A 23,802-nucleotide genomic window follows, 5' to 3' on the forward strand; every position below is an offset into this window, starting at 1 on the left:
TGCTGTTTGTAGGCCCCTATCAATTAGAGCTTTAGAAATATTAAAAAAGCTCCTAAAGTAGAATTTTAGAAAATTTTGAGTTTGGGGGGGAAGAGATTGAAAAACCTCTTCCCATGATATAACGTGTCCTCTGAAGTCGATTCTGATGTTTGTAGCGCTCTATGTCTTGGCGCTTTACAAATATTTAAAAAAGCTTCTAAAGTGGAATTTTGGCAAATTTTTAGTTTGGGGCAAAGGGGGATTTCAAAAACATCTTCCCATGACATAAATTGTCCTCTAAAGTCGATTTTGATGTTTGTAGCGCTCTATGTCTTGGCGCTTTAGAAATATCTAAAAAAGCTTCTAAAGTAGAATTTTGTAAAATTTTGAGTTTGGGGTGAAGGGGGATTTCAAAACATTTGAGTTTGGGGGGAAGGGGGAATTATTGTAGCATTAATTTGGCCTCTAAACTCGATTCTGATGTTTTCAGCGCGCTATCTATTAGTGCTTTGGAAATATTTAAAACGCTTCTAGAGCAGAATTTTAGAAAATTTTGAGTTTGGGGGAAGGGGGATTTCAAAAACATCTTCCCATAACATTATTTGCCCTCTAAAGTTGATTCTGATGTTCGTAGAGCTCTATGTCTTAGCGCTTTAGAAATACTTAAAAAAAACTTCTAAAGTAAAATTTTGAGTTTGGGGGAAGGGGGATTTCAAAAACATCTTCCCATAACATAATTTGTCCTCTGAAGTCGATTCTGATATTTTAGAAATCTATCTATTAGTGCTTTATAAATATTTAAAAAGCTTCTTAAGTAGAATTTTAGACATTTTTGAGTTTTGGGGCGGGGGGATTACAAAAACATCTTCCCATGACATAACTTGTCTTCTAAAGTCAATTCTGATGTTTGTAGCCCTCTATCAATTAGTGCTTTAGAAATATTTAAAAAGCTTCTAAAGTAGAATTTTAGAAAATTTTGAGTTTGGGGGGGGGGAAGGGGGATTTTAAAAACCTCTTCCTGTGATATAACGTGTCCACTGAAGTCGATTCTGATGCTTTTAGCACTCTATCTATTAGTTCTTTAGAAAAATTTTAAAAGCTTCAAAAGTAGAATTTTTGAAAATTTTGAGTTTGGGGGGAAGGGGGATTTAAAAAACATCTTCCCATGACATAACTTGTCCTCTAAAGTCAATTCCGATGTTTGTAGCGCTCTATGTCTTAGCGCTTTAGAAATATTTAAAAAGCTTCTAAAGTAGAATTTTGGAAAATTTTGAGTTTGGGGCAAAGGGAGAATTCAAAAACATCTTCCCATGACATAAATTGTCCTCTAAAGTCAATTCAGATGTTTATTGTGCTCTATGTCTTGGCACTTTAGAAATATTTAAAAAAGCTTCTAAAGTAGAATTTTGGAAAATTTTGAGTTTGGGGCAAAGGGGGATTTCAAAAAAATTTGAGCTTGGGGGGAAGGGGGAATTATTGTAGAATTAATTTGGCCTCTAAAGTCGATTCTGATGTTTTTAGCGCGCTATCTATTAGTGCTTTGGAAATATTTAAAAAGCTCCTAGATCAGAATTTTAGATAATTTTGAGTTTGGGGGGAAGGGGGATTTCAAAAACATCTTCCCATAATATAATTTGCCCTTTAAAGTTGATTCTGATGTTTGTAGAGCTCTATGTCTTAGCGCTTTATAAATATTTAAAAAAAAACTTCTAAAGTAAAATTTTTAGTTTGGGGGAAGGGGGATTTCAAAAACATCTTCCCATAACATAATTTGTCCTCTGAAGTCGATTCTGATATTTTAGAAATCTATCTATTAGTGCTTTAGAAATATTTAAAAAGCTTCTTAAGTAGAATTTTAGACATTTTTGAGTTTTGGGGAGGGGGGTTACAAAAACATCTTCCCATGACATAACTTGTCTTCTAAAGTCAATTCTGATGTTTGTAGCCCTCTATCAATTAGTGCTTTAGAAATATTTAAAAAGCTTATAAGGTAGAATTTTAGAAAATTTTGAGTTTGGGGGGAAGGGGGATTTTAAAAGCATCTTCCCTTGACATAGAGTGTCCTCTGAAGTTAATTCTGAGGCTTTTAGCACTCTATCTATTAGTGCTTCAGAAATATTTTAAAAGCTTCAAAATTAGAATTTTTGAAAATTTTGAGTTTGCAGGGAAGGGGGATTTCAAAAACATCTTCCCATGACATAACTTGTCCTCTAAAGTCGATTCTGATGTTTGTAGCGCTCTATGTCTTAGGGCTTTAGAAATATTTAAAAAGCTTCTAAAGTAGAATTTTGAGTTTGGGGCAAAGGGGGATTTCAAAAACATCTTTCCATGACATAAATTGTCCTCTAAAGTCGATTCTGATGTTTGTAGCACTCTATGTCTTAGTGCTTTACAAATTTTTAAAAAAGCTTCTAAATTAGAATTTTGGAAAATTTTGAGTTTGGGGCAAAGGGGGAATTCAAAAACATCTACCCATGACATAAATTGTCCTCTAAAGTCAATTCCGATGTTTATTGTGCTCTATGTCTTGGCACTTTAGAAAATTTTGAGTTTGGGGGGAAGGGGGATTTTAAAAACCTCTTCCTGTGATATAACGTGTCCTCTGAAGTCGATTCTGATGCTTTTAGCACTCTATCTATTAGTGCTTCAGAAATATTTAAAAAACTTCAAAATTAAAATTTTTGAAAATTTTGAGTTTGGGGCAAATGGGGATTTCAAAAACATCTTCCCATGACATAACTTGCTTCTAAAGTCAATTCTGATGTTTGTAGCGCTCTATGTCTTAGTGCTTTAGAAATATTTAAAAAAGCTTCTAACATAGAATTTTGGAAAATTTTGAGTTTGGGGCAAAGGGGGATTTCAAAAACATCTTCCCATGACATAAATTGTCCTCTAAAGTCGATTCTTATGTTTGTAGCACTCTATGTCTTAGTGCTTTCAAAATTTTTTAAAAAAGCTTCTAAAGTAGAATTTTGGAAAATTTTGAGTTTGGGGCAAAGAGAGAATTCAAAAACATCTTCCCATGACATAAATTGTCCTCTAGAGTCAATTCTGATATTTGTAGTGCTCTATGTCTTGGCACTTAAGAAATATTTAAAAAAGCATTCTAAACTAGAATTTTGGAAAATATTGAGCTGGGGGCAAAGGGGGATTACAAAAAACATTTGAGTTTGGGGGGCAGGGGGAATTATTGTAGAATTAATTTGGCCTCTAAAGTTGATTCTGATGTTTTAGCGCGCTATCTATTAGTGCTTTGGAAATATTTTAAAAAGCTTCTAGAGCAGAATTTTAGAAAATTTTGAGTTTGGGGGGAAGGGGGATTTCAAAAACAGCTTCCCATGACATAACTTGTCCTCTAAAGTCAATTTTGATGTTTGTAGTGCTCGATGTCTTAGCACTTTAGAAATATTTAAAAAAGCTTCTAAAGTAGAAGTTTGGAAAATTTTGAGTTTGTGGTGAATGTGGATTTCAAAAAAATTTTGAGTTTGGTGGGAAGGGGGAATTATTGTAGAATTAATTTGGCCTCTAATGTTGATTCTGATGTGTTTAGCGTGCTATATGTTAGTGCTTTGGAAGTATTTAAAAAGCTTCCAGAGTAGAATTTCAGAAAATTTTGAGTTTGGGGGGAAGGGGGATTTCAAAAACACCTTCCCATGACATAAATTGTCCTCTATGTCAATTCTTCCCAAGTCAATTCTGATGTTTGTAGTGCTCTATGTCTTAGTTCTTTAAAAATATTTAAAAAAGCTTCGAAAGTAGAATTTTGGAAAATTTTGAGTTTGGGGGGAAGGGGGATTTCAGGAACATCTTCCCATCATAATTTGTCCTCTAAAGTTGATTCTGATGTTTGTAGCACTCTATGTCTTAGCACTTTAGAAATATTTAAAAAGCTTCAAAAGTGAAATTTTTGAGTTTGGGGGGAAGTGGGATTTCAAAACATCTTCCCATAACATAATTTGTCCTCTAAAGTCAATTCTGATATTTGTAGCACTCTATCTATTAGTGATTTATAACTATTTAAAAAGCTTCTTAACTAGAATTTTAGAAATTTTTAAGTTTTGGGGATGGGGAACTTCAAAAATATCTTCCCATGACGTAACTTGTCTTCTAAAGACAATTCTGGTGTTTGTAGCCCTCTATCAATTAGTGCTTTAGAAATATTAAAAAAGCTTCTAAGGTAGAATTTTAGAAAATTTTGAGTTTGGGGGGGGAAGGGGGATTTTAAAAACCTCTTCCTGTGATATAACGTGTCCTCTGAAGTCAATTCTGATGCTTTTAGCACTCTATCTATTAGTGCTTTAGAAATATTTTAAAAGCTTCAAAAGTAGAATTTTTGAAATTTTTTAGTTTTGGGGAGGGGGGATTATTGTAGAATTATTGTAGAATTAATTTGGCCTCTAAAGTTGATTCTGATGTTTTAGAGCGCTATCTATTAGTGCTTTGGAAATATTTTAAAAAGCTTCTAGAGCAGAATTTTAGAAAATTTTGAGTTTGGGGGGAAGGGGATTTCAAAAACAGCTTCCCATGACATAACTTGTCTTCTAAAATCAATTCTGATATTTTTAGCACTCTATCAATTAGTGCTTCAGAAATATTTAAAAAGCTTCATGAGCACATGGACCTATAAAAATAAAAACATCTTCTCATAACATAATTTGTCCTCTAAAAACAATTTGAATTTTTTTTACTGTTCTATCTCTTGTCAAATCCTTTCCCTAATTAATAAAGTTTAAATGGCTTATCAACACAGAGTTGCCTCCTACCCCATGGCACCTGCATACTACTGTTAAAGGGGTTATGATAAGCAAAGTTGTGACATCACAAATTGGTTCCATAAGCAATGTCAGCTAGATAGTAAATAAGTTAAAGGAACGAACTGTTAAATGAAAATAGGATTTTGGAATATATTTTAATGAACAAGGTTAGAAGTTGAAGTTGTTTAAGGTAAGCAGTGATTTATAATTATGATAGCAATATAGGATGTGAGCTAAAACAACTAGTAATGTGGAGTAATTTACCATTATATAGAGGGGGTAGGAGTGGAGGTAGGTACTTCAAAGTACCTTCCTGGGATATACCTTAGCATGTAGGCCAGATCCATCCCTGAAAGTTTCATTTTCCTAACCCAACCCCTTTCCAAGATAGCCAAAAGTAACTAAAGTAGAATTTTACCCTCTTATTAGTTAACTGAGTCACAATGCATGAATATTGACATCTAGGCCTAATGACCTGTTAGGCCTATGGCTAGACAAAATATGACACCCAGTAGGCTAGCCTAATGCTGAGAATCTTTATCACTCTAGGAAATAGATAAACAAATCTTTGGCTTTAACAACCTTAAAGTTGACTAGAAAAACAATGGCCAGCTTCTAAGATGTTTGTGTTGGTCTATTTTTTTTATTAGGCTACTGTTCTAAAATTAGAGAAAACTTTCTTTTCTCTTTCTTCTAAACTGCTGGTAAGGCTCAGCGTTGCCAAAAATTCAAGATAAATAATTTCCCGACTAAGATAGTGCTACAAGATATTAATTTGCACCACTTAACAAAAGATTGAAGTTCGCCATAACAAGAAGAGAATTTTCGATAAACCAAAACCTGAATAGGTTTTCAATTCTGAAGGGGTATGTAAAACCCCTATTGTTTTATTTTTGTAAGTTATTGTTTTATTTGTTTTTGAATTACCTACTGTTATAAATTAGATAAAATTTATTTTGTTTTCTCTTAGATCGCTTCTATGGCTCAGCGTTGTCGGCGCTTTGAAATAAAAGTCTTAGCATTCCCATTAAAATTGTGTCACGAGATATTGATTTGTAACAACCTTATTGATAACTAGAAAAACAATGACTACATTTTAAGATGTCTCTTAATTGTTTTAATTTTTTTAATCCCGTTCCTAAAATTGAAAGAAAATCTTGTTCTTTTAAATCGTTTCTCATGCCCAGCGTTACCTACGCTTTGAAATAAACTGTACCAAGTTTTCAACCAAAATTATGCTGCGAGATATTACTTTGTACCACTTAAAGACCATGCTAAAATTTGCCAGAACAATAAAAAAATTTTCGATAAACTAAAACTTGAACAGATTTCCGAGTCTGAGTCTGAGAGTTTTAGTGTACCAGATGTACCGGATGAATTGTTTTGCTCCAAAAAATTCCATTTATACCGCATAATACCAAGACCTCTAAATTGTATCTAAAAAAGTACAATTGTACGTAGTTGGCAAAGCTGGTCAGGCCAGTCAAAGTTGCTACATTACTACTAGGGAAAGAAATTCACGGCACGTCTCTTGTGTTGTTATAACCAGCGTTAATTAGTTCATCTTCAAAAGAAAGTCGTTCGTGATACTAAACGCCGCAAGCGGCTTCCGTTTTATACCCCCATACCCGTAACAAAAGGGCATATCTGAGGTTTTTTCTAGAAGATTTCTTTCAAATTTTGTTGGTTTTCAATGGGTGGAAAATGCTTGGTTTGTCCCCTTTTCTGGCGGGTGTTCATGAGTTCCAAAATAATAAATAAAAAAAGTAGAAAACTGAATTACAAAATAGAGAAGAACACTATCCATGATTATTTTAACTATTCATCCATGATTAACGTAACTATTTTCCTTTCTTTCAAGAATTGGTGCCCCCCCCCCCATAGAATATTCCTTCAGCGAATATTTTTAAAACTACCATCTTCACTATACAGGAAACATTTTCATTGAAAAGTTACCTTTGAAGTACATTTTTGCATCAGCTAGCCTCGAATCCATAATTCCGGGAATTGAGTGCTTCCTTTGTGAATTTCGCAAACAATTTGAAATCATAAAACCGCCTTACAATCTTCCGCAATCGTAATAATCGCATAAGCAAATGTCTAGTTATATTTATTTGGAATTAATTAGCACAATATAGACCCCTACCAAGTATCACAATCATCCTTTCACAAAAATATGCCTGCAACTTCATGGAATTGTACCTATAAATACATTCAATCAATGCACAAATGCAAAGAAATTGATGGGTTAAGGTATAACTTTGAATTTTTTTGGTTTTTAATTAAAAACATTTTTTCAAAAAAAACCCTTCAAAAATAAGTAGGGAGCCATATTAAAATCTGATACGATCAGAAATATAGTCCTATATTAACTCATTTTTAAGAAAACAAAATCACAATTAATGAAAAAATGAAAGCCAAAACGAATAAGAATTAAAATAATTAATCACCTCAGATATAAAGTTAAAAGATTCTGCTATAAATGAATCAATGGATTCTAAAACGAACATAAATAAAATGAATAATCCAGTCAAACTTAAAACAATGAGAAATTACTACAAAAAGAAGCAGGGCTACCACCCCCTATACATTCTAAAGGCCATAGAGTTATTTGCAATGTACAGAAAACAAAATATATTTACACAAATTCTCTTTAATCAATAAAACCCGCTTTAAAACTCACAAACGAGTTATAATTTCTTACAAAAAAAAGAAGATCGGGAAAAAATGACAAAATTTGACTTACCTTTGACCTTTACCAGCCTTAATCTTAAGGCTGTTTACTCTAAACTAAGAATGTAACCTATCAATATTATCTTTCATCGATATCTAGGTAGCACTGCGAAATGAACCCATGCCTTGTTTATTTATTTTTCCCCAGGGGTAATTATATCGAGCTAATGGTCTTAGAGATTTTGGAAGTGGGCTCATTCAATTAGAAATTGATAGTTCTAGTGTCTTTTTAAGAGTCAAACGTGACTGGAGAGCTACCATCCTCCCTCAAATGCTCTTTTAGCGGTCCTCCGTCCAAAGACATCCGATCAAAATTTGAGATAGCCATTTTCTTTTATATGGTTGAAAGGTCCAATAACTATACAACCGGTGATAACATACCCATCACAGCCCTTGGGGCAAGGGCTCTAAGTTCTGAGAGTGGCCCACTGTTTTTATATAGGTTTTGTTATTTGGAAAGGAGGGCATGTTTGATCTTGAAAAAAAGGTTAAGGGTATTAAGGTGAAACTCTTAGGAAGTGTTGAGGGCGTTTTGGAAAGTTCATGCGGATGTAGAACTAAATTAAAAGGCACTATTTGCATGCAGGATCGAGTTTGTCAATAAAGACGTCGTAGTTCTCTTTAGATATTTGAAAACAGTGATGTGTGGGGATCTGGCGTATTTACCACGATGGAAATTGCCCCTTCAGATATCCCACCACATTCAATAGCTAAAGCAGTCAAAAGGAAGTTAAGACAAATAAAAAGAATAGAGAAAAGAAGGGATTCTGGAATATTCTGCCTATATTGCAAAATACACGTAGAATACAGGGTTTAAAATAACCTAAAGGATTTATTTTATTTCTTTTAATTCTTCTTTTGGTGTTTGGGGGGCTGGCGGTTGAGTTATCATAGCAGAGCCAGATACACTGTAAAGAGATTAATTTTCTTGCTTAAATAAAATAAGGAGTTCTGTTTATCTTAAAGTCTAGTTCTGGATTGGTTGACTGTATAACATTGAATTAAAAAACAAAACAAAACAAACGCCCCTTAAAGGTGCTTCAGCTGAGAAAAACTTCTTATGTACGCCTAGTGGACGCGTTTTCGGTCACAAAAAGTAAACTGGTATCATGTACTATATATATTGGTGCCAACGACCCCCATTCACCTCTGCCACGATTGAACCAACCCTAATCGAATTCAATCTCAATGCAACTCATCCTCTATTTAATTTAACCCCATGCAACTGAACCCAAATCGCTAAATTTGCTGGGGATGACCACATCTGAAAAAACATGTTAATAAAAGATTCTCAACGGTAGTAGCTGTTCATGGTATCTTTATTACCAGAACGTCCCTTGATGCTTCGAAATGTCCTCTGAACATCTATCAGAAGGGTGCTGATCTGCCGTGCTGCGCTCTGAAAATCCACGTTCAATATATTTATCATTTAAAAAAATGCCAGAAAATATGGATGAGCCTTGGTAAATGGGTCACATTGGTGGGACTGAACCTAGATGGCTTCTTCTTGATTTATGTGATCATAGTCAGGTCCAGCTGCTTGACCTGCGAAGAATAATAGAAGGGCCAACAACTGATGAAGAATTCTCACAGCACAGAGCAGAGCCACATCTGACTCTCTGTTGACACTGAAATGCAAAGACAAAGCAATCGAGCATCGGCTTTTATCAAGTTGAAACCAATCTGGCGCAGTAGGGAATGCTCTATGCGCTTGAAGCTCTGCCTCATGAGTAGCAATGTGATATGTATTCTCCTATATGCAAGTGAATGCTAAAAACTAAATCTCCAACTGGAGATGTGCGTCCTAGAATTTAAAAACATGTACCTTAGAAGAATACTGAACACATCGTGACAAGAAAAGGTCACGACCATAGGAGTTTGCCAGAAAACCGGTCAACTATTATTTACTGACCTTTTGAAACGTAGAAGATGGATGTATCTTGGCCATGTCCTTCGCATGCCAGAGGATCGACTCCCATGTACATTTTATGAGTAGTACCCTAAAGAAACGCGCAACAGGTCGTCCAAGACGTACCTTGCAACGGCAGTATGAACAGGATCTGAGTAAAGGGGACATGTTTCTTCAACCACAGTGGGAGGACATCAGGGTTGCAGCTCGGTGATATCTGGCAAAGTTTCGTAGACGCCCTTTGCGCAATCCCTTGCTCTAGACGATCTAATGTAAACGACCTCTCATTACTGGCCACTGACACTGACATCGCTAATAATATTTGATAGGAAACTCTTACGTTTGCGAAGACACCTTTATCTCCGCATTGCGCAGTTAGTTTTAACACATCTATAGGTTTCTTTAAGGAAATGCGTCGGTGTTGAAATACATTCTTCAGGTCTTTAAGTTCTTGGAATAACTGAAAAGGGATCTAAATGATCGCAATATTTTACTTTTATTACTACTTACTTTCATTTTCAGGGACTGGTGATTAAGATATAGGAAAAATGAAAATGTTGGATTCAATTTGCTTATACTTACTGACAACTGCGCCCTCTACTTTGTTTTAATAAAAATAAAATTTCGAATATTACAAAATCATGATAGTCGTTAAATTATTCATTTGAAATTTTGCGCCCCTAAAATTTCTGCGCGGGGGCAAGTGCCGCCTCCATCCCCATAAAACCACCACCAGCCATGGGTTATAAAGCTGTTCTACCCTGCTTTCAAGAGAGATAATTATAATTAATTACAACAGCTTATTAAATTAGCACAAAACTGACCTTATCACTCGTCATGTCGGCTTAGATCAACTTGCCAGGGATTAACTAGCACCCCTGGGATATGCATCATGATCATAGCTAAACATTACGCAAGCCCGGTAATTTGTAGCAAATCTAGCATAGACGAGCCAGAAAACTTTATTTGTCTGAGGGAGGGATAAACATCGAAAACCGACTAAATTCCAACTAATAATCAGATAGTTACATTTTCAGGTAGCCCAACTAGCAGTGGCAACTCTGCACTGAGCTGGTAGATCTACTAGCGAAAAAATTGTGCTGCCTTCACCCTCTCCTACTTTTAAAAGTACCTGGAGAGAAAACTATGTAGTAGGTTAGGGTAGGCAAAAGGCGCAAAATCTTCAAATATTAGAAGGAAGTAGTCACTTTTCTATTCGACACTAGCGCCAGTTCTCACTCTTCATAAGATTTCCATATATAGCTTAGCGTTAAAACTTAGCCACATTTAAGGGTAATCAGAGTAAAAAATGAACAAACAACAAAAGCACGAAGAACAATAGGGAAATCTTTTTGCAAGACAGTGCAGATAATGTGAATGAATATTTCGGCCCTATGTCCAAGGGCCGTCCTCAGCAAGACAAAAATATATAAAAGAAAAAAGACAGACAACAACATGCGACCAATAAAACCAAAAATAAAAAAATTTTCTGAGCAGTCCTAGCATCCTTACTTCAGCGAAGTTCAACCAGGACTGATAAGCAGTAAGTTAAAACAAGGCGATTCAATGAGATGAAAAGGCTGGATTAGCAATAAGAACGTGTTTTTAAATTATTTTTCTTTCATCTCATTGAATCGCCTTGTTTTAACTTACTTTTTATCAGTCCTGGTTGAACTTCGCTGAAGTAAGGATGCTAGGACTGCTCAGAAAATTTTTTTATTTTTGGTTTTATTGGTCGCATGTTGTTGTGTGTCTTTTTTCTTTTATATATCTTTGTCTTGCTGAGGACGGCCCTTGGAGATAGGGCCGAAATATTCATTCACATTATCTGCACTGTCTTGCAAAAAGATTTCCCTATTGTTCTTCGTGCTTTTGCTGTTTGTTATGGAAAGCCAGTTTGGTCTTCGTCACTATTTTAGTAAAAAAGACTAAAATAAATACCACTGTAATTTCGATATTTTCGTAACACGGTTTTAATATAATAAACGAAAAGCATAGAATTGTAATGAGAAAAAAATGGGCAAATTTTACAAAACATTAGAGCTAATCAACTATCCTTTTCCTATTGGTTTAGTTTTTTTGCTTTTCGGAAGTACTTTCTTTGATATCTTCTTCCCTTCATTGGCGTCATTGGGCGATAGCCTGTGAATATAGAACGGAATATCAATAACGATTTGAGTATTTTTTTCCAGAATGAAATACTTTTTGAATAGAAAGCATTTCCAAATTAAAACCACTCAACACATTTCTAATTTGTTAATATCTCTGGAATGGGTTTGGATATTTGTTTGAGCATGGTTGGTTGAGTTTTATTGAATTATTGGTTTGAAATTATTCGGTACTTTCCTGCTTAGCTTTAGATTTTGGAGATTTTTGAGGTGGAAGATTTGATCTTTTTTCTCCCCACTGTTCCTTCCTGAGCATTATGGGGGAGACTATGTTGAAGATGTTTTAGTTGTAAATTTATTGTTACATAAACGATTCCTGAAAAAATGACTGAAAAAACTGTGAGCTCTGTGGTTAAAATTAACTTTTTAATCTGTAGTTTAAAAAAGAAACTGGCAAGAACTAAAACTGTAGACCAAAGTTGATTTTGGTGTTAGTACAAAAGAAAGTTGCATTTTACAAAAAAGAAATAATCAACTTTAGTTTCATTTGATTCCACTAGAAAATCTGATTATGCAATAATTTCATCTTAGTCCCTAAAATATTTGCTGAAAAAATTCGTGAAAATGAATTACTTATAGTCAAAACAAGATGTCACAAAACGACCCCAAGAAAAATAAAGCACGAAAAAAAGAAGAAAAAAGTGGTAATGTGTTAATTGTTTAGAAAGACCAAGCAAAAAATGGATCACCAGTCTAGTTAGCTATTGTTCGTTCTCATCGTCAGAGAAGTAAGGCCAGGAACGCCAATTGGAGCTGGGTAGGTTGAGGGGGGAAGCAATAGGCCCCCTTTAGATTTTGAAAAATATCTCTCTTCTTTATTTAATTGACTTTTTTTCGTGTTTCCATTCAAAAATTAAGAAAACGACAAAATTTTAAAGAATATATTTCCCCAAGCTCCTTCCACGACCCTCTTACATTTTCACAAATTGGCACCTCCGGTGAGGCCGCAGTTGCACATCAACCAATCTGGAAGTGACTAGGGTCACTAGCATAGGTTTTTTCTCTGTCTATGCCACAGTTTATATAATTATCCAGTAAGTTTACCGCAGATGATTTCTGGCTCTTCATTCTCGGTGCGAACAAAAAGCTCCTCCCCCTTATTTGTGCACTTATTGTCCACTTATTGGTTGAGCCAGCCAAGTGGTTTTGTCAGTACTTGTTCCGTAGGTGATTATTCTTTGTCTACCCGTGAAAAGATCTAATGCCGCTTATGTTTATAGGTTCTCTGGAGCACTCGCACCTCGGTCCGGGTTTTTATAATGGGTGAGATAGGGAAAGATCATATTGCTAATTATATAAAATGTGGTCTATGCCTACTCTGAGACAAAAATTGTAAACCGGATATTAAAAATGCAGTAAAAAAGTTCATTAAAAAAAAAATCTTTACAGTATTTATTAGAATATAGCCGCCTTTATATAAATAATAGCATTTTCCACTTTCTCCCGTGTCCTTTGGAATGTTTCTACTTCTTTTATTGAAGTCATTCCTGAAAACCAACATTTTCTCAGCCCAGCCCCCACCCCCCATTGTCCCAGCCCCCTCACCCTCAATTCAATAGGTTCTGTCCTGGCTAAGCATATGTTGAGCCGTATAGTTGTAAACATGCTAATATAATAATTTTTAGAACTTAGCACATTGCAATTATATAGATAGTAGTACAATATCATTAGAATAAATAAAACGAAATATCAAAATATAATAAAAAGTAATTATAAATTAAAAATAATGACTTTAGAGCCCTTATTTTTATGTTCCTAAAAGGTTATGTTATGCAAAATTGAAATATTTATTGAATATTTTTATTATTGAATATTTTTGAAATAATATTCAAAATATTGTAAAAATATTTTATTATTATTGAATTAACGAAATATTATTTCAATATTTTATTATTGAATATTTTTATAATTTTCAGTATGCATAATTGGAATTTTTATTGAATATTTTTATTATTGAATGTTTTTGAAATAATATTAAAAATATTATGAAATATTTTATTATTATTGAAATATTTTTTCAATATTTTGTTATTGAATATTTTTATAATTTTAATTATGCATAATTAGAATTTTTATTGAATATTTTTGAAATAATATTCAATATATTATTGAAATATTTTATTATTGAATATTTTTATTTTGCATAATTGGATTTTTTATTGAAGTCATTCCTGATAGCCAGCATTTTACCGATAACCCAGCCCCTTCTTCTCCATTCAGTATATCTGATCTGGTTAGGCCTATGCCGAGCCTTATAGTCATAAATATGTTAATATATAATTATCATAGCGCATTGCGTTGTAGTAACATAGATGATTGTAAAATACTAATAGTACATATAAAGTAAAATATTAAAATCTAATAGAAACAATAGAATAATCAATAATAATGAATTTAGAGCCTTTTTTAAGGTTCAAGAAGGAATCTTGTTATATATATATATATATATATTATAGCATAATATAGCATAATATGTACTTACTTACTTGTACTTGTTGCACGATCAAGCCGCATCCAGACTCATCGTGGCGCCCAGTAGATGACGACATGTCTCCTTCCATAGGTTTCACTCGAGGGTGGCAGGCTCCACCATTTCCAGCCACTGGAAATCCCAGCGATAGCCGTATTTTTGGAATCCTCCGACTGGCTCCAGATCACACTTAACTGTTGCTAGCCACGTCTTCGTTTGACCTCCTGCCCTCTTCTTCCATGCCGGTAGTGGTAAACATTTGAGACATTTTTTTCTTATGTTCATCTGGTCTGCGCATTGTGTGGCCAAACCATCTCAGTCTACTGTGCTTAACAATATCAGAGACAAGTGGGCGATCCCCACACCTTCTCCTTACTTCTTCATTCGAGATTCTATCTGAGAGGCGGATACCCAGGATATAGCGCTGACATTTGTGGTTGAATATATTCAAGCTCAACACTTGGGCTGCTTTAAGTGACCACGTTTCACATCCATAGAGGACAAAGAAGCATAGCTTCATACATTCAGAGCTATGTGAGTGGTGATACTGCTCTCCGCTTCCAGAGATACTTCCGTAGTTGAAGGAAGACTCTCCAGGCTGACAATATGCGGCTCTGGATTTCTTCTGAAGATTCACCGGCAGATCCGAGTTTACCATCGATCCAAGGTATTTGAGTAACTGGACGTCCTCTATCTGATTACCATTTAGGGTCACGGAGGTTTCACCGAACCCATCTGTTCGCATAGATTTCGTTTACAGTTGACTTATTGGGACACCAGTCGAGAGTGCTTTGACTGTCACGTCATTTATCATAGTCTGGGCTTCTGCAACGGATTCAGCAAGCATGTCCACATCGTCAGCATAATCCAGATCTGTAATGGAGAAGGACGAGCACACTGCAACGCCTTTATAATTGTCCAGGACCCTGAGGGTCCAATCGATGGACGAAGTTGAACAAACTTGGTGAAAGGACACAGACTTGACGTACACCTTCCTTGATCAGGACAAGATCTGAAAGATCGCCATAGACTCTTAATCGGGTCTTTGTTCCAGCAAAGTATTCCTTAAGCAGATGAATGATCTTCTCAGGTACACCGTCCACTTTCATTGCTTCCAATATTGCATCACGATGGATCGAATCAAACGCGGTAATGAGGTCTATGAAGATTTGGATTGTTTCCTGCTGGTGTTTAAACCGGTGTTCAAGGATCTGTCGCAGGCTAAGAATCTGGTCACAGCAACACATGCCCGGCCTGAATCCTGCTTGGTTGGGTCGCGTTCGGCTGTTTCTGGTGTTTCTGAATCTATTTAAAAGTATGACTGCAAACAGCTTGGCAGCAATCGGGATAAGGGATATACCTCGGTAGTTTTTGCAGTCCATTCGGTCTCCTTTTTCGAAGATAGGGACAATTACTGAGGTCTTCCAGTCATCTGGGATGTGTTCATTGTCCCAGCATTCGGTTATCACGCTATGAAGTTCATCCACCGCCACCTCGGGGAGAGCTCTTAGTAACTCGGCAGGAATACTATCTATTCCTGGGCTTTTATGGTTTTTCAAAACTTGGATCGCCTTAATTACTTCATACCTGGAGGGTGGGTCCGTACATACATTTTCATGAGCCTGGTTGTGCGGGGGGTTCTGCAGTGCTGTAAGTGACTGTTTTTGATTACTATTGTCTTCTGGTCTCAATAGCTCTTAGAAGTGAACTCGCCATCTTTCGATACGCTCCTCGCTACTTGTGAGTATTTTCCCATCCTTCGCCTTAAGCAAGGGGATGGTATTTTGCTTCTTCTTCCCAGTGCATTCTCCAAGTATCTGATAGAGTTTTCGTGTATCGTTCCGTGATGCGGCTCTTTCTACATAACTGGAAACATTAGCCCAGTAGGTTTTGTTTTTCAACTCTTACCAATTTATGAAATTCTTGTTGTAGTACTTTGTGTATGTGGGACTTCTTGTTGGTCATTTCTTTTTTCTTGGCAGAGAGTTTGAGTGTCTTTTCTGAGATCCATTTCTTGGTTTTACGCTTGACAAACCAAAGTATGTTTGAGGCAGCTTCATTGATGTGGTCCTTGAATTTGCTCCATTTCTTCTCAATCTTTATCTTGGGGCAGTTGGGGCACTGATCAGTCGGGGTTTCTCCCTCGGTGTCATCTTGAAGGACAGCGAAGCGGTTTGAGAGTTCAAGGACAAATACTCCTCGGTACTCATCTACTTTCAGCTTCGACACGTCTATTTTCTGGTTCGGCATAGTAGTCTTCCTTGAGCTAAGTCTGTACTTTAGCCTTGTCTTCAGCAAGAAGTGATCAGATCCATTTTTCGATCCCGTGTCAGCACCTCTGTGCACTCTCGAGTCCAACACCATGGATTAAACATCGTCGGGATACAAGGATATAATCTATTTGGGCCTTTACTCTTCCATCGCGGGATTCCCATGTATATATATGACATGGCTTGTGCCTAAACCAGGTGTTAGCCATAGCAAGATTGTTCTGCATTGCGAACAGCAAAAGCCTGTTTCCATTTATGCACGTGTTTCCGAGGCCGTGCTTGTCGATCGCCTCTTCCGAGTTATTCAGCTTTCCACCGATTCTGGCATTGAAGTTGCCTCCAATTAGGAGGATATCTTTCCGGGGAATCTTATCAATGACTGTCTGCAGGTCACTGTAAAACTGATCTTTTTGCTGTTCAGTGGCACCCCTTATTGGGGCGTAAACGCTAAGGATAGTCAGATTGTTCGTGCGACCTTTAATTCATGCCCGTACGATTCTCTCAGACACAGGCTCATATCCGAGGAGGCTAGTGGCCGCTTTGGGGGACAACATGATACCTACTCCTGCTCGGACGGATCTATCTACTGGTCCAGAGTTATAAAAAGAGACCACCTTCCCAGTCAAGCATTCAAGAGTCAAGATGTTACGTCTATTAAGTCTCGTTTCAGTAACGCACAGAATATCAAGGTTATAAAGATAAAAATCATCAGCTACAAAAGCTTGTGTCAATGAACATTTAATCGAGCATAGGTTCCAGTAGCCGATATTCAGGCCTTGTCTTCTTGATAGGACGATAGCTAGCATACTTTTCGACGAGAGCGCCATTCTCGTCACATCGCATAATACCGGGGATGCCGTAGCCAAACTTTTCATCATCATATTTGTCATCATCATTGAGCGTTTCTTGGGGATAAGGTACACCACAAGGTCCCCAGTCTTGCGGTCACCCGAAGCACGTTGGCCATCACCTTGCTCGGCGTGGGGTTCAGTGATGTTTACACCCTTCACCACTTTGAGGTGCGCTAGCGGATTTCCTATGCTGCCTAGGGACGGAGGCTCAAGCCTCATTGCCTGGATGCCCACCACCACCGTGGAAATTTCCAGGCTTAGCTAGCCCTTTGCTCCCACCTAGAATCAGCAATAGGCTTCAGAAGGGTAATATGATATTACCCTTCTGGGTAATAGCATAATATGATATAATATAGTAATATATAATAATGACTTTAGATTATGTATTGTTGCTTCTGTTGCGAAGAAAAAAAAAATGCCTAGTTGCCCAATAAAAGTTGAATTTTTCAACTCAATAAATTGATGGACAAATTATGCTTGGCAGCCTTGATCCTCCAGACCTTGTAAAATTTTGAAAATGCAGATGCAATATTTTAAAATTGTTCTTAAATGTCTGGATTGTTCTTAAACACTTGAAGAATTTCGAGTCGTTCAGCTCGACACAAAAAACATACGTATAGGCTATCAAAAAAAAAAAAAAAAAAAAAAAAAAAAAAAACAACAACATAATATTAAAGAATTGACGATGGCAGGAAAACACAAAAAAAGTATATAAAAAACGAGGCCGTATCCACGGGGAGAGGGTTACGGGACTTGACCCCCGCCCGAATTTTTATCGACTCGTGGAAACGTAACAAAAATGCATATACAAAAATTTGTGATGCATTTTCTAAAGTGTTTATTGTAAGCCCTGAACAAAAATTCTGTATACAAAAATTCCCTTGATCATAAATAATCATTTCCATTGATAAAAATTAAAAATAAACGTCTATAAGTAGAGAAAGAGGAGAACGTCTATAAGTAGAGAACAGGTAGAAGCAAATAGTTTGGATAATATTCAACATCGACGCTGAATTTCTATCGATATCGTAACGCGTAAAATCGCTTAACTTGGTACCAAAATTCGGCTGTCAAATCCAAAAATAGTGCACCTGCTTTTTATTTTAGAATTTCACAAAGCCAGGATTAAGGCATTGACAAGATTAAGAAGGGGCCCCGAGAACTTCGGCATAAAAACCGGACTTTGCACGCTAAGAAAAAATTGTAAATGAACAGTACTTTTCAATCAGTTTTTCATGATGATTCACGTAGTTTCTGTTTTGCAAAAGCTTGACCAGGTTCTTGAGACAATAGGCTTTTTCTGTGCATACACTATTTCTAAAATGCGCTTTAGGAAGTTTCGTGCATATGCAACTTTACACCATAAGAAATATAATAGGAAACTCCGACCACTCACCTCATTATTCAGATACTAGACATCTTAAAAAAATCAAAAGACTGGGACATCAACCACTTCAACGACGTCTGGGCTCAGGCCCCACTCAGGCTGCTTTAAAGACTGCGTCAAAGCTGATGATGGATTAGTGATGGTGATGACACAGGTGATGAATGTGGCGAAAATTAAGGCTTGTTATTGGTCCTTCAGATACTCTGTTTTGGGCTAGTGGTGGTCTTGGAGGCTTTGTTTTGTCCGTCAGATTAACTGTGTCGAATTTGGAAAGCGAGTTCAAACAGCAGATACACTGTAAAATTAAACTGCCAATTTACGCAACAATAGGAACTAGTTCCAAGGTGCAACTTCGTATATACCAATCGATTTAGCACGAAAAGTTACACCAGAAGTTACCCTTAGGTAAAAAAAGGTGCAGATCAATGCCGCATCGAAGAAGGGGGGGGGGTGGTTTTGATCTCCCATTCCCCGAGATTTTTGTCCCACTCGTAAAAACGTGACAAAATTCACATAAAACAATTTTGATGCATTTTTTAAAGTTTTTTTTTTAAACCCTTCCCGAAAAATTACCCCCCCCCCAACCAAAATTCTGATTATGGTTTTGGTCCAGACATGCTGTTTTGGGATAGGACAGCCGAAATAACGCGACATTACTCCGGTGTGAACCTAGAGTTAGACATACATGATACAAAAATCTGGGTAGGGCAGTTTTCTCCTCTGCCCCATCCCAATTGACACCCTGGGCCTTACTTGTCTCATCAGTTAGACTCACTTTTTCAGCTTGGTTTTTTTCCTGTCCTTTTCGATTACTTGCTGCTCAACCATTTCAGCTAGCGTCCCTTGCTCAGCCAGCATTGACAAAAAGGTGCAAATAAAATCATCGTAATCATGCGTCCGTCGACAGTCATCAATCTAAAAAAAAAAAAATTCAACCTTTAAAAAATTCATACTTGAAACAGATTATGGCTACATTTCAGGCTCAACAAAAAGTTACTAGAAGTTACGAAAAAGTAACTTTTTCATTCTAGCCAGGGTTTCCACCTGTAGCACAAACGTGAGTAGATACCTATATATAACTCCGAACAGTACATAATTTATGCATGTTTTTATGGTTTTCTCAGTGAGAATGAAAAAACAGGAATTTTCTCACTTGGAAAAACAGGAATTTTGTCACATTTATGGTTGTTTTCACGGATGGTTATGTGTGTTGGTCAATTTATTGATGTTTTTCTCGGATTTCAACATCAAATTATGGATGTTTTATGGTTTTTGTCAGTGAGAATTTGAAAAACAGGAACTTTCTCACATTTATGTCTGTTTTTATGGATGGTTATGTGTGTTGTTCGATTTATTTGATGTTTTTCATGTCTTTTTTATGGATGATCCAGAAATAGTATTTGATGTTGTTGTTCAAGCCAAATGTTATGAGTTTCCCGGAATTTGGAACACCTGTGCTGTCGACCTCAATTCACCTATCGTGAATCAATAATTCCCCTTAGAAACAACAAATTAATTCCTCTTTCTTGACAGATCAATCAACCAATGACTTCATCTGTCAGACTTTAAAAATTTTCTCATAGAAACGATTCTCCAGGAATAGATCCAAGTCATTAATGTCTTTGCCTCGGAAACAACTCTTTTGGTCGAACTCCAAAGGATATTAATAGCCAAAGGCCATGGAAACAATTCTCCAAGAAACATCTTAGCGATGAATTGTTTTAGCGCGGGAATCAGGTTTCTTATTAATTTGAAATGCATTAGCGCAGAGATGCCAAAAACTAAAGGAACACGCTGAATTACGTTTAGGGATTATTTGGGCGAAACTGTTTTAGACAGGTTATGGAACTATTTCGGCGAAACAGTTAGAGACATTTTAAAAGATGATTTTTGAAGAGATTTTAGAAGAGAATTTAATGGTGAAACTCTGTGGTCGTTATAATACACAAGTTTCATTTGAACAGTGTTGTGCGGTCCTCTAACCCAACCCCAAAGGGTTCCAATCCTCCTACCCCAACCCCGAAGGAAGCCCCCGGGCCTCAAAGGCCCCCCACGCGCCCAAAGGGCCACCCGCGCCCCCACAGGCCCACCCCGACCCCCAAAGGCCAACCCCGGGCCCCCCCAAGGCCCAACGCGCGCCCAAAGGACCAACCCGGTCCCAAAGGCCCGCCACCGGTCCCCAAATGTCCCCCAGGCCCCCAACTGCCCCCCGGGCCCCCAAAGGCCCACCCGGTGCCCCCAAAGGCCCTCCCCCGGCCCCCAAAGGTCCCCCGGCCCCGAGAAGCGCCACCGGGATGCGCCGTGGGCCCGGAAACCGCCGCAGGATGTGCCGCAGGGATGCGCCGCGGGTCAGGAAAGCGCCGCAGGGGATGCGCCGCAGGGAGGCACCGCAGGAAAGTGCCGCAAGATGCGCCGCAGGGATGCGCCACAAAAAAAGTAAACTAAAAAGTAAAAATTTCGAAATGTTATCCCGCAAACGCCCTCCTCAGTCCCCCAAAGGCCCTCCCCTGGTCCGCAAAGGTCCCCCGGGCTTCCAAAGGGCCAACCGGCCCCCAAGGGTCCCCCGGGGCCCCAAAGGTCCTCCCCCGGTCCCCAAAGGTCCACTGGGCTCCCAAAAGACCCCCCAATCCTCAAGGGCCCCGGATCCCCAAACGCCCTCCCTGGGCCCCAAAGGTCCTCCCCCGATCCCCATACATGCACACAAAAACTTACACACGCACTAAAAATTACACACACACACACAAAAACTAACACACACACACTATAACTTATAAAAACAAACGAAAAAATACACACATACTACATAACTTACACACACACACACAAAAGCTTACTCACACACACACACACACACAAAAACTTAAACATGCACACGAAAACTTACATGCAGACAAAAAATTACATACACACAAAAAATTACACACACACACACACAAAACTTACACACACACACACACACTAAAACTCACACACACACTCCAAAACTTACACACACACAAAAAATAAAACACACACACACACAAAAAAACTCACACATTAACACAAAAAAAACTCACACACACACACACAAAAACTTACAAACACACACAAACACACACACAACTTAAACACAAACACAAAAAAACATACACACACACGTCAAAAATTACAAACACAAAAAATTAAACACACAAACACACAAACACAAACTTATAAACACAAACACACAAAAAACTAACAAACACACAAACTTACACACACACATAAAAACACACAAACAAACAAAAACACAAAAAAAAATAATATCAACACACAAAAGCTAATACACACAAAAACTAACACACACACACACACACACAAAACTTAGACCCACACGCAAAAACTTACATGCACACAAAAACTTACATGCACACAAAAACTTACACAAACACAAACACTTACACACACGCACAAAAACTAACACACACACACAAAAGCTTACAAACACACACACTCATTAACACTAACACACACACGCAAAAACTAACACACACACGAAAAAACATACACACACACACACAAAAACTGACACACACACACACACACACAAACTAACACAGGCACACGAAAACTGACATGCACACAAAAACTTACATGCACACAAAAACTTACACACACACACACACACACAAAACTTACACACACACACACACACGAAAACTCACACACACAAAAACTTACACATGAACACAAAAAAAACTCACACACACACGCACAAAAACTTACACACACACACACACACACACACAAAACTTACATACACACACACACACAAAAAAATAAAAACACACCAAAACAAAAAAAAACAAACAAACAAAAAAACACACACACACACACACAAAAAAAAACACAAGCACACTAAAACTTACAAGCACACAAAAACTTACATGCACACAAAAACTTACACACACACACACACACACAAAACTTACACACACACACACACGAAAACTCACACACACACGACAAAACTTACACACACACAAAAACATACACACACACACACACACACAAAAACTTACAACTGAAAAAAATCAAATAAAGATAACTCACTCGAGAATAAATACACACACACACACTAAAAACAATTACACACACACACACGAAAGAATACACACACACGCAACATAAAACACAATCCAAAAAATAAAAAAGAACAAGAACTAATACGTAAAAACAAAATACCAATTAAAAACACTCCACAAAACTTACACACACACACACACACACAAACTAAAACACACACACACACACAAAAAAACTAAAAAATCCACACCAAAACTAAAAACCACACAAAAACTTACATGCACACAAAAACTTACACACACACACACACACAAACTTACACACACACACACACACACGAAAACTCACACACACACGCCAAAACTTATACACACACAAAAACTTACACACACACACACACATAAACAAAAACTTACACATGAACACAAAAAAACTCACACACACATTCACAAAAACTTACACACACACACACAAACACACAAAAATTACACACACACACAATAAAACTAACACACACACGCCAAAACTAACACACACAAAAACTAACACACACACACACACACACACACAGACACAAACACACACACACAAACTTACATACACAAACACACACACACAAACTTACAAAAAAACACAAACAACATATATCCACACGCAATATCTTAGACACACAAAAACTTACACACACACACACAAAAACTTACATCCCACACGCAAAAACTTACAAGCACACAAAAACTTACATGCACACAAAAACTTACATACACACAAAAACTTACACACACGCACAAAAACTTACAAACACACACAAATACTAACACACACACACACACATGAAAACTTACACACACACGCGAAAACTTACACACACACTCCAAAACTTACACACACACACACAAAAACTTACACACACACACACACACAAACTAACACATGCACACGAAAACTTACATGCACACAAAAACTTATGCACACACACACACACACACACACACACACACAAAACTTACACACACACACACACGAAAACTCACACACACACGCCAAAACTTACACACACACACACAAACTTACACACACACACAGACACACAAACTTACACATGAACACAAAAAACTTACACACACACAAAAACTTACACACACACACACACACACACAAACTTACACACACACACACAAAAACTTACACACACACGCAAAACTTACACACACACAAAACTTACACACAAACACAC

General features: G+C 37.2%; 2 protein-coding genes across 2 annotated transcripts in view; both read right to left on the reverse strand.

Moving 5' to 3' along the window:
* LOC148942519 (NPC intracellular cholesterol transporter 1-like) overlaps nt 1-5,414 on the reverse strand; it is a 230,048-nt gene extending 224,634 nt beyond the window's left edge. The window contains exon 1 of the mRNA XM_089102181.1: nt 5,316-5,414. The gene's annotated coding sequence lies outside the window, so the exon portion shown is untranslated. The remainder of the gene's footprint in view (nt 1-5,315) is intronic.
* A 5,949-nt stretch (nt 5,415-11,363) lies between these two features.
* Nucleotides 11,364-23,802, reverse strand: part of caly (ubiquitin carboxyl-terminal hydrolase calypso) — a 143,564-nt gene continuing 131,125 nt past the window's right edge. The window contains exons 8-9 of the mRNA XM_089102737.1: nt 19,297-19,436; nt 11,364-11,517 (exon numbers count right to left, since the gene is read on the reverse strand). Of these exons, the coding sequence (XP_088958863.1) occupies nt 11,427-11,517; nt 19,297-19,436 (231 nt within the window). The 3' untranslated portion in view covers nt 11,364-11,426. The remainder of the gene's footprint in view (nt 11,518-19,296; nt 19,437-23,802) is intronic.

Source organism: Artemia sp. Qi Xiang Cuo, chromosome 16, assembly GCF_049724085.1.
Source record: "Artemia sp. Qi Xiang Cuo chromosome 16, ASM4972408v1, whole genome shotgun sequence".
Classification (NCBI taxonomy): Eukaryota; Metazoa; Arthropoda; class Branchiopoda; order Anostraca; family Artemiidae; genus Artemia; species Artemia sp. Qi Xiang Cuo.